The sequence below is a fragment of the Chinchilla lanigera genome, unplaced genomic scaffold (assembly GCF_000276665.1).
Source record: "Chinchilla lanigera isolate Chin_1 unplaced genomic scaffold, ChiLan1.0 scaffold00005, whole genome shotgun sequence".
In the NCBI taxonomy this organism is placed as follows: Eukaryota; Metazoa; Chordata; class Mammalia; order Rodentia; family Chinchillidae; genus Chinchilla; species Chinchilla lanigera.
Window position 1 is genome coordinate 17,512,555 of NW_004955406.1, and position 13,136 is coordinate 17,525,690.

General features: G+C 41.1%; 1 protein-coding gene across 2 annotated transcripts in view; it reads right to left on the reverse strand.

Annotated features, from left to right (window-relative positions):
* Window positions 1-10,615: 10,615 nt before the first annotated feature.
* LOC102019240 (quinone oxidoreductase-like protein 2) overlaps window positions 10,616-13,136 on the reverse strand; it is a 36,636-nt gene continuing 34,115 nt past the window's right edge. For both annotated transcript variants that reach the window (XM_005374910.1, XM_013521021.1), the window contains one exon: window positions 10,616-12,020. In XM_005374910.1, coding sequence (XP_005374967.1) covers window positions 11,952-12,020 — 69 coding nt within the window. In that variant the 3' untranslated portion in view covers window positions 10,616-11,951. The remainder of the gene's footprint in view (window positions 12,021-13,136) is intronic.

A 13,136-nucleotide genomic window follows, 5' to 3' on the forward strand; every position in this document is an offset into this window, starting at 1 on the left:
GATGACTACAGGATGGCAGGTGTCTGGGTATTCTGATGGCCTGTGCCTCAAAGATGGGGGCTGGAGTAGGGGCAACAAGAAGCAGAGGGTTAAGGAGGAATAAACTCTAGGAGTGGCCGTGATGAGCGGAGAGGACACCTACCCCACCATCGGGCCCCGGCTCAGTTGAGAAATGTCCTCTCTATCCCCAGGAAGGACCAAGGGTTCGCTCAGAGCAAAACCTTGTGGGCCACATTTATAAAGAGGTTGAAAATACAGAGGAAGGATTTATGAGTCAGAAGAATGGGAGATGAAGTCAAATAAGGAGCTATTGGTCTAGGCGTGTAACAGTGCGGGAATTAATACTTAAGACAATCGTATGATGGGATTAGTACCAGGGCCCTTCAGGGCAAGTCAGTAATCGATTCTAACCAGAGCCTCCCTTTGTAGAGCCATATTTTACTTGATGACAAAGATTTGTTCTGCATTTACACAAACCTAGATGTTACAAGTCACTCATTCAACATGGCCTCAAAAGAGTTGGTAAACCCAAAATATGTGAGACTGTCACCAGCATAACATGGCATACCGTAGTCAACCTTTTATTATAAGAAGTATACTCCAAAATAACCATAAAACGTATAGCATGGTGCCTACATAAACCAGTAACACAATCATGCATTATTATTATCAAGCATTTACTGTACATGATTATACCTGTTATACTTTTGTACATTGGTAGTACAATAGGTTTGTTTAATCAGTGTCATCATAAACACATCAATAATGTCTGTGCTACCATGACGTTACAGTGGCTACAGAGTCCCTGGCAATAGGAACTTTTTAGCTCCACTATAATCTTATGAGATCACTGGGATATTTATGACTGAAGCATTGTTATGTAGCACACGGCTATATTTTATTTAAGCTCTTAGCCAGTACGTCAGTTTCCTGTGGCTGTCAAAACAAATTACCACAAACTTAGTGCGTTAAAACCATAAGAATTTATTCTCCCATAGTTCTTGAGGCCAGAAATCCAAATCTGGGCATCAGCAGGGCTCTGGTCCCTCTGAAGATTCTGGAGAAGAATCGTTCCTTGCCTCTTCCTAGGTTCTGGTGGCCCCCAACAATCCTTGCATCCTTTGACTTGTAGTTGCATTTCTCCAGTTGCTGTCTCTGCCTTCACCTGGTTATCTTCCCTCTGTGGGTTTTCAAATCTCTCTCTCCTTATACGACACCAGACTTTGGACTTAGAGCCCCACCCTAAGTCAGTATGAGCCAATCTTAACTTCATTACATCCGCAAAGATTCTATGCCCCAATAAGGCTATATTCATAAGTACCAAGGGCTAGGATTTTAACAAATATTCTAGCAGGCACAATTCAACCCACAATGGACAGCTCATGGAAATGATGTGCCACTGGGTCTAGTATTCTTACACAAAGAACATAGGCTGTTTGGGCCACTATGAAATCCATCAAAATCTGTCACCTCAGCCAGGATTTTCTTAATGGGTTTTCTTAATAGACCTTTAATAGACCCCTTAAATGGGCTTTCTTAATAGACCTCAGGGTCCAAGCAGAAGAAAGAGTGGTCTGACCAGGTGTACACCTGCCTGACCAGGCAGACATGTGTTTTCAAACCGGCATGAGGAAGAGAACAAAGCTGATTCAGGGAAAATCCAACCTCATAGTGTCCAAACAATACAAGCAAACTTTCTTTCCAGGGAAGGTCAGCAGTATCTTCCAACATACATATAGCACATATTTGATGAGCAGCCACAAATTGACAAGATAATGAGAGCCTAAAAGATTTCCTGCTATCTCACCATTAGCAGAGAAACTGGAGAGATAAAGACAGAGAAAGTGACCTGTGTTGTACTACAAATCCCAAATTCAGTTAAATGGATAATGCACTCCACCAATCAATTATAAAGGATTAAGTGCCTAATATTGCAACGCTGACACAAGAAAAATAAAATGCACAGCACCATCCTGCAAAACATTTATCCACCAGATGGGGATGTGAAAAAACTAGAGCCACAAAATAAAGACTAGGTATTATTAGTTATTAAGTTATATAATGTAGACAGACTCAACATAAAAATTCAAAAATGGGAGAGATTAATTACTCCAAGCTTACTCAAACTAGACTTTCTCAAGTTTGAAAAGTATTTCTTTTTGGCCCATTCTTTGGGTTCCAGTCACCAGGTTGGCTGCACCCTGATCCCTCAGCTCTCATCCTTGAGATTCCCAGCATCCCTGTCTTACCCAGGGTCACAGGTAGCTTGTAAATCAGAAACCAAACCCAACTCTTTCATCCCCAAGTCGCAGGCATTCTCTACAGCTCATGAAAGGATAAGTAAGGTTTGGGAAAGTCAGGGAAAACAAAAAAGTATCTCTTATCTGCGGGAAATAGGATTAATATTTTATTATTATATTTAGTTGGTTGGCTCCTGAGAGCCAGCCGAAGTCCCCAGATAAGAAGCTGCTGTCGTTCTCTTAAAATATCTGCTCTTAAACTATCTGGGTCAGTGAGAAGAGGATCACAAGGTCTCCTTGTGGTTATTTTTAACTTATTTTAAAAAAAGGATCTTTAAAGGAGAGGATTATAATTAAATAAATAAATCAGAAATGGTATAAGCTGAAAAGGCAGCTGTTACACAGGAAGGGCCTGGTTATCGACCCTGACATGGGAGCTGCAAGGAGGGGTCCCCACGGAGTCACAGGGGTTCCTGACTCCATTAGAACTGGGAACATGGCCTGGAATCCACGTCAGAAAGTCCACCTAAGACAGGAGCAGGGAGAGAAGTCAAGACATACACAAGCGCTGTTCCACTGGCCCACAGAAAGGTTTTGGTCTTCATGCTTTCTTCAGAGGAAGAGGAAAGGCACTCAGAAATGCTGTTCTAGCTTCTACCCCTGACTTCTATCTGTAATCTTCAGAACAAAAGCAAGGAAAGGGAATCTTTTAAGTAATCGCCCTATGTGAGCTGAAAATGGCACCAATGGGACATGCAAATGCTGTTTTTCTTGAGAAAGATATTCTGAGTGCTACTTCATGGCTTTTGAGGCAAATCAGCAAACTTCCTGCGCAGCTTTCAAAATAACACAAAGCCCCCAGGAATGAGGAAGGAATCCCAGCTCTTACAAATATGCCTCCCAGCACCTGGAAGTGAGAGCTTCCTGCAAAGCCTCGCACTAGGCTGTGTGTCAAAGGCTGCGCAGGAGAAAGGAGGTTCCCTTGGTCTGAGACCAGACAGGCACAGACCTGCCTTGGGCTCCAGGGAGGGGAAGCAGTATGGGACGCAGGCTCTGAGCCTGAGGAGCTGTCTGCCTGGCTGATTCCCTGAGATGCAGGCCTAGCTGCATCGTTCACTAAGTGCCTATTGAACATCATCGAACAGTAAGACTAATCTACACAGGGCAACAAGGCAACTATCCAAATCTATGGCTGTTTGAGGACTGGATTACTTGGTGCAGGAGTGCTGAGGAGAGCAAATCAAGGTGAGGTGTTTTCACAAAGCCATGAGGCTTCAGTGAGAGATCTGCTCCTCAGCACAATGGGTGCACCATAGGCACAGTGGTGAGGAGAGGGCATCGTGGGCCCCATCATCCCAAACCCAGTAGTCTAAAAGTCTCCCCAGTGGGTACCAGCAGGTCATGACAAAGCTGGCACTCCTTAGGGTCTACAATGTACCTGGTAGTATGCATCTAACCCTCACTGCAGCTCAGTGATGAGGGAGCAACGACGGCGCTGTTTTACAGACTGGAAGCTGACACCACTAACTGGCTGTGAAATCAAAATCCAAAGCCAGTGTTGCCTGGTTCATAAGCTGTTCTCTTTCCATCAGGCCACATGGAAAATAAGGCCTGTGTGTTGGTATGAGTTCACACTTGAAAGACAGATGGACTGGGTCATGTGCTGTGGAGGAAAAGGAGGTGTTCATTGTCAGTTCTATCTTCTTGCTGTACCAGGCCGAGGCCAGAGTGCCAAGCAATACACATGCAATTCAGAGGGCCCTTTGGGCAAGACTTGCTCTATCTCCCCCGATCTCCATCAGCTTTCCCGCCGTAGCGGACTGCAAGGGCCATCCTGAAAGGAAATTCCATGGCCATATTTTCCTCTCTTCTTAAATCCTAAATCTGTGAGAAGCCATAAGACACTAGTCTCTGTAGTTTCTTTCATTTGGCCCCAGATCTACTTTTTTTAGAGTTCCTAAGAACTATAAGAACCTCAGATTCACCTCAAAACCAGAACTCCCCAATCTTGGAAGTGGCATCTTACCACCCAAACAACCAAATACGAGGCAATGCTTGGAGAGATCTCCTTACGTGTAGTTTTCTCACCAGACCTTCCCAGAGTTGGGGAACAGTAATGAGACAAGTATACGCACCCTCCACCGCCCCAGAGCCCAGGGGCTATTCCTCGTCCTCTGTCCTCTCTTCCTTCTGAATTACCAAATACGGATCCTAGTGAGGCCAGAGCCAGGAAGGGAAGGTGAAGGTCCACCCGCCTGGAGGGCATAAAACTGGAACTGCCACAGGCAGACTTCACAAACACAACCTCTGTTATCCAGCACTGGCAGAATCACTTCATTTGTGTCTCTCAGAAGTTAGGCAGCTTTCACCTTATCACCTGTCCGCCAACCCCAGCTCCTGCCTTTTTTTTTCCAGTACTGAGGACTGAACCCAGCTTTGTTTTGTTTTGTTTTTTGTTTCATTTTGTTCCATTTTGGTTTTTTAGGCAAGCTTTTGCTAAATTACCCAGGCTGGGCCTAAGCTTGCAATCTTTCTGCCTAAGTCTCCCAGAGTGCTGCAATTACATGGCTGTGCTTCCGCATCCAGTTTTGTTTTTTAACAGATGAGTGAGTACTCTCCGCTCTCTGACCTGTCCAATCTGGAATCCTGCTTTAGATAAAAATGTTTAATGGTCGTCCCCCCACACCATTAACAGTCATCCATTATAATGGAAGCTTAAAGGTCATTCCTATGGTGTTATCGTCTAAGAGTAGAGAAATTTGACCAAATAATTCTAGTTTCATTTTATAGTCTGCTGTGAATCCTCTAACAATATAAATCTTCCTCTTGTAATATTTGATTTTGGTCACAGTAAACTCGGAAAGTAGTAAGTTCTATATGCTTACTATTCCTGTGTTTAAAAAGTGCTATTTTTACTTGGCCCTAAAAACTATTCCTTTAAAAAGATAAAGTTATCCTTAGTTCTTATTCTCTGGGATTTAATAAGTTCATTTTTATCCTATGATTTTCATTATTTTACAAATTTCAATCATTTTTCTCTTTCAGCCTGTGTCTTTCTAGAATGAAAAGCCCTAATTCTTTTATCATCCCTCACCAAAAAAAAGGCTCTCTACCTTCTTGATCAAATGAGTTGTCCTTCTCTAGACCTTGCTGGACTTTGCAGGTCTTTGAAGTACATCAGATCACCAGGCCCCCATCACTTTAAGTATTATTCTATATAAAAGAACAGGATGACTTCAACTAAATTGTAAAAATATTTGAGAGATATTTTAAAAATCAAACAATTCTATCACTCTGTGTCAGCCCAGCATATGCTGAAAGAAATATACAATTTTGCTTCAACTCTCAAATAAATTTAAACACACTAGCAGTAGGCAACCTTGTAATCTATTATGAAAATGACAATGTACAAAACACTTTTATGTCTCATCATTTCTACCAGCAAAGTAGGAAAGCATACTATTACTTTTACATTTAACATAAAAAGAAAAAGATGAGTCTAGCCCAAGATCAAAGAGCTAGAGCTAGGAATGATGGCACATGCCTGTACACCAGCACTAAGGAAGCTGAGGCAGGAAGATCACAAGTGTGAGGCCAACTTGAGCTACATAGAGAATTGAAGTCCAGCCTGGACTGTACAGTGAGACACTGTCTCAAAAAAAAAAAAAAAAAGAGCTGGAATTAAGAGTCCCAGTACCTTGTCCTGCAATGAGAGGATGGCGCCTTCACCACAGGGCGGTACAACCTTCCTTGTAACTACATGTTATTTACTTTAAATCCCAAACTATACCCTGAGCCTCCTTCGGTGGTCCACAGCACAGCCATGAAATTCTCTGTAGTTCTACTAAAAAGACACATGGTCGTGGCTGGTCTACACCTTTCGCCTGTCTCATTCTGCACTCTCCATGGCTCATCTCAGCCAAACCCAGGGTGTCACTATCACCTCCATGCACATGACTGCCAGATTTGTATTTCTAGGCCACTCCTCTCCTTGGAACACAAAATAGTTATTCGACACCTCTTAAATATCTCAGTGTGTACAAAACTTCATCTTCTGCACCAATGTACCCCTCCCTCTCCACTGCCAAAATCCAACTCTACTTTCCTCTTCCCATTTCATTTCCTTCTCCTTTCCGGCCCACTCCACACACCCAATCTAACACTGTCATTGCACTTTTATCTCCTGCACAGCTCTCCCGCCTTTACATTTCTCTCCTTCTCTGCCACGACCTTCATACTCTAAGCTACCAGGATCTCTCATTTGGACTTGAATGGACTCATTGGTCTGTTCCTTTCCTGTTCCCTCTCCACCTGCTGCTGGGGACAGTCTTCCAAAATGCCATTGTAGGGCTATCAGCCCTTTCCCTCTCACACTTAGAACACTTCAATGGCTTTCAAGATAAAGTCAAATCTCCCACAACTTCCCTACAAATCCCTGCCTAATCTGATCCCACCTTCAGCTTCACCCTGAAACACTTGCCTTAATTTCTGAGGCTTCAGGCCCACTAGCCCTTTTTAGCTTCTTTTACTCACCATGCTTTCATAGCCAGTCCTAGAACGTCCCTCTGTCTGCCCTATTTAAATTCCCAGATCCCTCCATCAGGGAGAGGTTCAAGAAGCAATCTTCAGGGGGATCCTTCTTGACCTCCCTGAATAGAGTCCCCCATTTTACCTTACTTGGTCCTATAGTTGAGCATGGTTCTGTGAACTTCATTAATGTCTATGTCCCACTAGATGTGTAGCTTTTGCTCACTGTTGTATTCTGGATGTGCATGAATAAGCCCACTAGTAAGGATGTGATTACATACAACACACGTCCCTACTCCAGGACACCAAGTGGCCAATAAGAACAATGAAAGTGCTCTATATGTACTAGTATGGATGATCTCCGTGATGCTACTGATTAAAAATAGCACATTAGGCCTGGGGAGTAGCTAGTTCAGTGGTGCTGTGCATGCTTAGCATTTGGGAGGCCGAGGTTCCATCCCTATCACTGCAATAAACCACACAAACCAAGAACAACACATACCATTTTTAAATTTATATATATATGCATATATATACACATATGTGTGTGTGTGTGTGTGTGTGTGTGTGTGTTCTGCAAGACTAACACCAAGCTGCTTCTTGCAGTTTCCTTGGAGAATGGGAATGACACAATGTAGGGGAAAACGGGATAATAACAATTTCTTCTTCTAGGTGGCTGACTTTTCAGTAACCATATAATATTATTGTAATTACGTTAACAGTGCATTTTAAAAATAATGATGCAAGTCACTAAAGCTCAGGAAACTGACTATTTTTAAATATAGTTTTAAAAAGACCTCTGATTCCTCAACAATGATAAAGTTCCAGGAAGCAGCAGGTGTCCAATTCAGACCTTCGATTTAGCAATAAGCTCTGACGATGAGGAGAACAACTAGAAATGTCAGGGTTCATTTAAGTCTTCTGCTCACTTATTTTATGAATAAAAAAGATGTTGGAAAATCACTGCTCTTCAAAGCTCTTATACAATCTTACAAGGAAAAACAAAAAAATAACAGCAAGAACTTTTCTTAGTCTATGAACACTTTTTATTAACTACCGGTGACTGTGTGAAACCCCTCTATTTCCTTTCACTTGTCCACAAAGCTTTCATTTTTACCATAGCTCAAGCAGAAAAGATAATTTTCTAAATTAGTGAGAATTACAGGGGAAAGAGCAGGGTCAACTACACTGGTCGGGTGAGGACGGGTTCATTCCATGACTGAGGACAGAAAAGCTCAGTTCGGTTGTTGAGAGAAGAGTGTGCGGGTGGAAAAGCCCACAGTTACTGAAAAAGGAGAGGCAGGTGTGTGGGTGTGATCTCTCCAGCAGGCAGCCCACAAGAAGAGCTGAGAAAAGTCTGTGACTATAGAATAAATACTGTCACTGGGAGCCGCACTGATTCTTTTTTCAGACTAATGGCTCAGATGGTAGAACCAGCAAACAATGACTAAACTATGAGTCAAATGCTTTCAAATCAAATCATTCCACTGAAACAGGAAGACAGGCAAGCAGAGAGCAGGTCATCAGGGGTTCCAACCAATACTTGTTAAAGCTGGAGAAATGCACTCTCCTTAATGATTGCCTTTTTCCATCTAAAGCATTTTGACATTAGTGAACTAGGGACATTCGATCTTCATTGCTTGTGGCACCTCTGGATCAGCTCTGCACAGTGAAGAAGGCAGCTTCTGGCTGGGCTCCCATGCTTGCCCCAATCCTCAATTGCCTCCTTCTCTCTCAGAGTTCATCCAGCAAGTCTTTGATGATGCCAAAGGGAGTCAAGTAATTTTAAAATTACAGACCCTCAAAGTTGAGTTTCTTGAGATTTTTGAAAACCAACTTTCATTTAAATATAAAAATAGCTCCTATGCAGATGAGGTGGGGCTGGGAAAAGGGAGCGGGGGGTGGGGGGAAGCATATTAAAGGAGTCATAGGGAAGCTCCCAGGAAGCACAAAAGCAGCAGCAGCTTGTCCTGTGGCCATCATGGAAATACCATGTGGGCCCACAACAGACTCCTGAATGATTTCTCTGATATTCCCACCCCCATACTATTCTCTAAGTTTCAAGTTCTTTCCCCAAATGTTCATCCTTTTTTCTAAGACATATTCTCGCTATGTAGTTCAAGCTGGCCTTGAACTCACTATATAGCCCAGGCTGGCTTCAAACTCACGGCAACCCTCCTGCCTTAGCCTCCCAAGTGCTGGGATTACTACACCCAGCAAATGTTTACCCATATTTTACAATTCTATTCTTTTTTAAAAAATTTCTTCTGCTGAAGAGATTCTGAGGAGACAGGTATTTTTACCTATCAGAGAACTATAAACGTTTTACCATATTTACTGGGATAGAACCTCATAAAGAATAAACAGAAGTATCTGCATCCCTCTTGAGTCAGGCACCTGTTTTTATCTTAGCCCCATCTCCTCCTTTTTTGACAATTATCAGCCCTGCATTAAGAGGAATAGAGTACAGATGGGCCTCAACTTACAGTGGAGTTATATCCCCATAAATCCATCACAGGTTAAAAATACTGTAAGTTAAAAATGCATGTGATACATCTAACCTCCCAAACATCATAGCTTAACAACAGAGTACACTGTAGAACAGCTGTCCACAACCTTGTGGCACCAGGTACTGGTTCCATGGAAAATAATTTTTCCATGGACAGGGTGAGAGTGGAGGTTTGTAGATGGGAGGTTAGGGATGCAAAGTGGTGTTTCAGATGATTCAAGCACATTGCATTTACTGTGTCTCTTATTTCTAGTATTTTTACACTGTAATATATAATGAAATAATTTTACAACTCACCATAATGCAGAGCTGCTAGCCACTCTCTGATAGGGTTTGCTATTGACTCTACAAGCAGGTGAGTTACCATGGTCTCAGTGAAAACCCCTGCTAATGTTAATGTGTACTTGCATCCACTCCCCAATACTAGCATCATCACCTCAGATCATCAAGCATAAGATTTTCATAAGAAGCGTAAAGCCTAGATCCTTCAAATACACAGTTCACAGTACGGTCCACGCTTCTATGAAAATCAAACACCACCATGGATCCGACAGGAGGCAGAGCTCCGGCAGTAATGTGAACAGCTATAAATATGGATAAAGATTCGCTTCCTTAGCTAACACTCACTCACTGCAGTGCAGCCCAGTTCCTAGCAGGCCAAACACCAGTAGAGGTCTGGGTTTTGGGGCCCCCTGCTGTAGAGTATCCATTATTCACCCATTGGAAACAAGTGACTCCTAACTGTACACTGCTAACTCAAAGACCAACATGTAAAGGCTTCTATAAAATGTATACACTGTATCACTTTGATGCAGTCATAAAGTGGAAAGATCCTAAGTGAAGACACCATAAGTCATGGACCAGGACCCAGCAGCAGTGTAGGTCCACAGACCATAGACCAGAACAGAAACTGGCGTTTCCTTCGACCTGAACTTAGCACTGTACACATATTCTCTGTTTTCCTTCCTAACTTGATTCTCTTAGAAGTGAGGGTAACATTCCTTTTTGAAAGAAAAAATTTTAATGATGGCAAAACACACAGTATTTACCACTTTATGTTGTCCTCTTTTCATTGTAACCTTTCTAAGTATAAATAGTTCAGTAGCATTAAGTATATTCCCACTCCAGTGTAATCATAACTTTTTCATCTTCTCAAACTGAAACTCTATAGCCATGAAGTAACTCCCCATCACCCCCTTCCCCAGCAATCACCATTCTAGTTTCTGCTTCTACAAATCGGAGTGTTTTAGATATCTCACATAAATGGAATCATAGAATATTTGCCTTTTCTAGTTTTGGTTTATTTTACACAGAATATCTTCAAGATTCATCCATGTTGTAGCATGTGTACGAATTTTATTCCTTTTTAATTGACTAATATTCCAGTGTATATACATACCATATTCATCCATTCACCTGTCAATGGATATGTGGGGTATTTGCAGAACAAGATATTTTTTACTTAATGCTACAATTAAAGATTTGCAGGCAATTCAAATTCATTCAATTTATTGCATATTTACCCAGAGTAACTCACTATGTTAGGGAGTGTGAAAATTCACAAAGGGAAATCAGAGTAGTTGCTCTCAAGGAATTTACAAAACCCTGGGAAAGGAGAGAAAGAAGTGAAAGTAACCAGTATTTGCTGAGCACTTACTATCTGCCAGGTACATTATCCAATCACTGTATGTACTGCTCACAATAACTGTGAGAGGTTAATAGTCTAATAGCCACTTTAAAGTGAGAGAATGAATACACAGAACTTTTAAGTGACCACCTCAGGCAAGGCTGAGATTCCAACTCACATCTTGAATTCAGATGTGTTCATTGTGATCATTCCACTACACAGGCTGTTCCCTGTGATACGAGTTAGATTGTAACCGACCTAGGAGAAGAAGCTACAGAAGTAGAAGAGGAAAACAAGAGATTATGACTCAGGATTAAGGAACATGAGGAATGTAACCTTTTGAGATCAGGAAGCCCTGTGCTTGACAGGGATAAAGGTAGAGGAAACTTCATGAGCGACAAAAATGAGGAAAACGGGGGCTTTCTTAGGGACTGGTGGTGTTGTAGACCACGATGCTGGAAAGTACAGAGGAGAAAAACCATCATCACAGTGCAGGGCGGGCTCAAGGGGTCTGAACTCCACTGTGTAGGCACTGGTGAGCCACTGTAGGTTTATTAAGACAAGATATACTCAGAGCTATGGTTTGGGAAGATCACCATGGCAATAATGTATAACAAGGATGGAGCAGATGGGGGTAGTTTAAAGATAGGAAAACCAGTTAGGTGGTCACTAGAGATAGCAGATGAGACACAGGCAGAACGGAAAAGAGGACATGGAGGTAAGAGATATTTTAATAGTGGGAATGACAGACAAGGCGACTGATACATTTTGAATAAGGTGGCATTCTAGTTTGCCTTGGACATATTTTCTTGGTGTAATTACTAATAGCACCTTTACTCTTAAAAGGGTCCAACTTTGGATAACAACCTCTACAAACATATTAATTATAAGCAAGAAAAACACAGCACTAAAAGTGACTGCAAGATTTTAAACCTGTGTTAGTAAGACAGTTGATAACACCTTTAAAAACCCAGAAAGGAAATCAGGTCTGGGGGAAACATGAAGCGTGTAGATTTGGACATGCTGAGTTTGCTGTTGGGGTGAGAGCTTATTTGAGAGACAGAAGCACCTTTCCTGTGGATTTGCGCTGCATAACATGAAGGAAGGCATCATTGACCTAAAAAAAAAAAAATTAAGGGAGATATGATCAGATTTGGCATATATATTTTTTCCAAAAAATCTCTGTTGATGGTTAAATTATTAGAAGAGCTAACTAAAGTATTAGAACGTGTCATCAATGAATTGTATATAACTATGTCATACTAACTAAATAACCAATCACTACAAATGTAAAGGAAAACAATAATATTGAAAAATAACCCACCTGCAGTACTTTTCCCTACCTAAACCTTGGATTTTCAATGCTGTCAATGTGGTTGCCAGCAAGTAAACCATCCACAGGCGAGGCCTGGTTCTATTATAATAATTCTGTTCCAGCTGTTCCATTTCAGAAGTGTTCTAGCTTTTTAAAGAATGGAGCCTCTGGCAGAAGAATCAATATTTTAATTTTATATGATTTTCATCTTTTTATTAAAATTGCCCTATTTCCTAATCAACTGAAATTATAATCTATCAAAAATCCTTTTTCAGAAATGCAAAGTTATAAAACAAATTAAAAAGTGCCTACAGTAATCAAGGCAGTGTGATATTAATGAAAAAGTAGAAAAATAGATGAACAGAATAGAATACAAAGCTCAAAAATAGAAGCATGCAAATACAGTCAACTGATCTTTGACAGATTAAAAGCAATTCAATAGAAAAAAGATAGTATTTTCAACTAATGGTGCTAGAAAAACTGGATATCCATGTGCAAAAGCTGAATCTACAGATGGGCCCTACACAGACCTAAATGTAAAATGCAACACTGTAAGAAGAAAACAGAAAAAGTCCAAGTCACCTTGAGTTTGGCAAAGAGTTTTTTGATACAACACCAAAAGCACAATCCATGCAGAGAAAATTTCTAAATTGACTTTATTAAAATTAAAAACTTCTGCTCGATAGAAGACATTGTTAAAAAGATGAAAAGACAAGGCAAAGCCAGAGAGAGAAACCTTTCTAAAACACACACAAAATGCTTTTATCTAATAGTGTAACAGGAAATTCTTAAAACTCAACAATAAGAAAACAACCCAATTAAAATTCAGGTGAAAGATGCAAAAGGCACCTCACCAAAGAAGATAATACAGATAGTAAATAAGCATAAGAAGATGTTCAATGTAATCTGTCATTATTG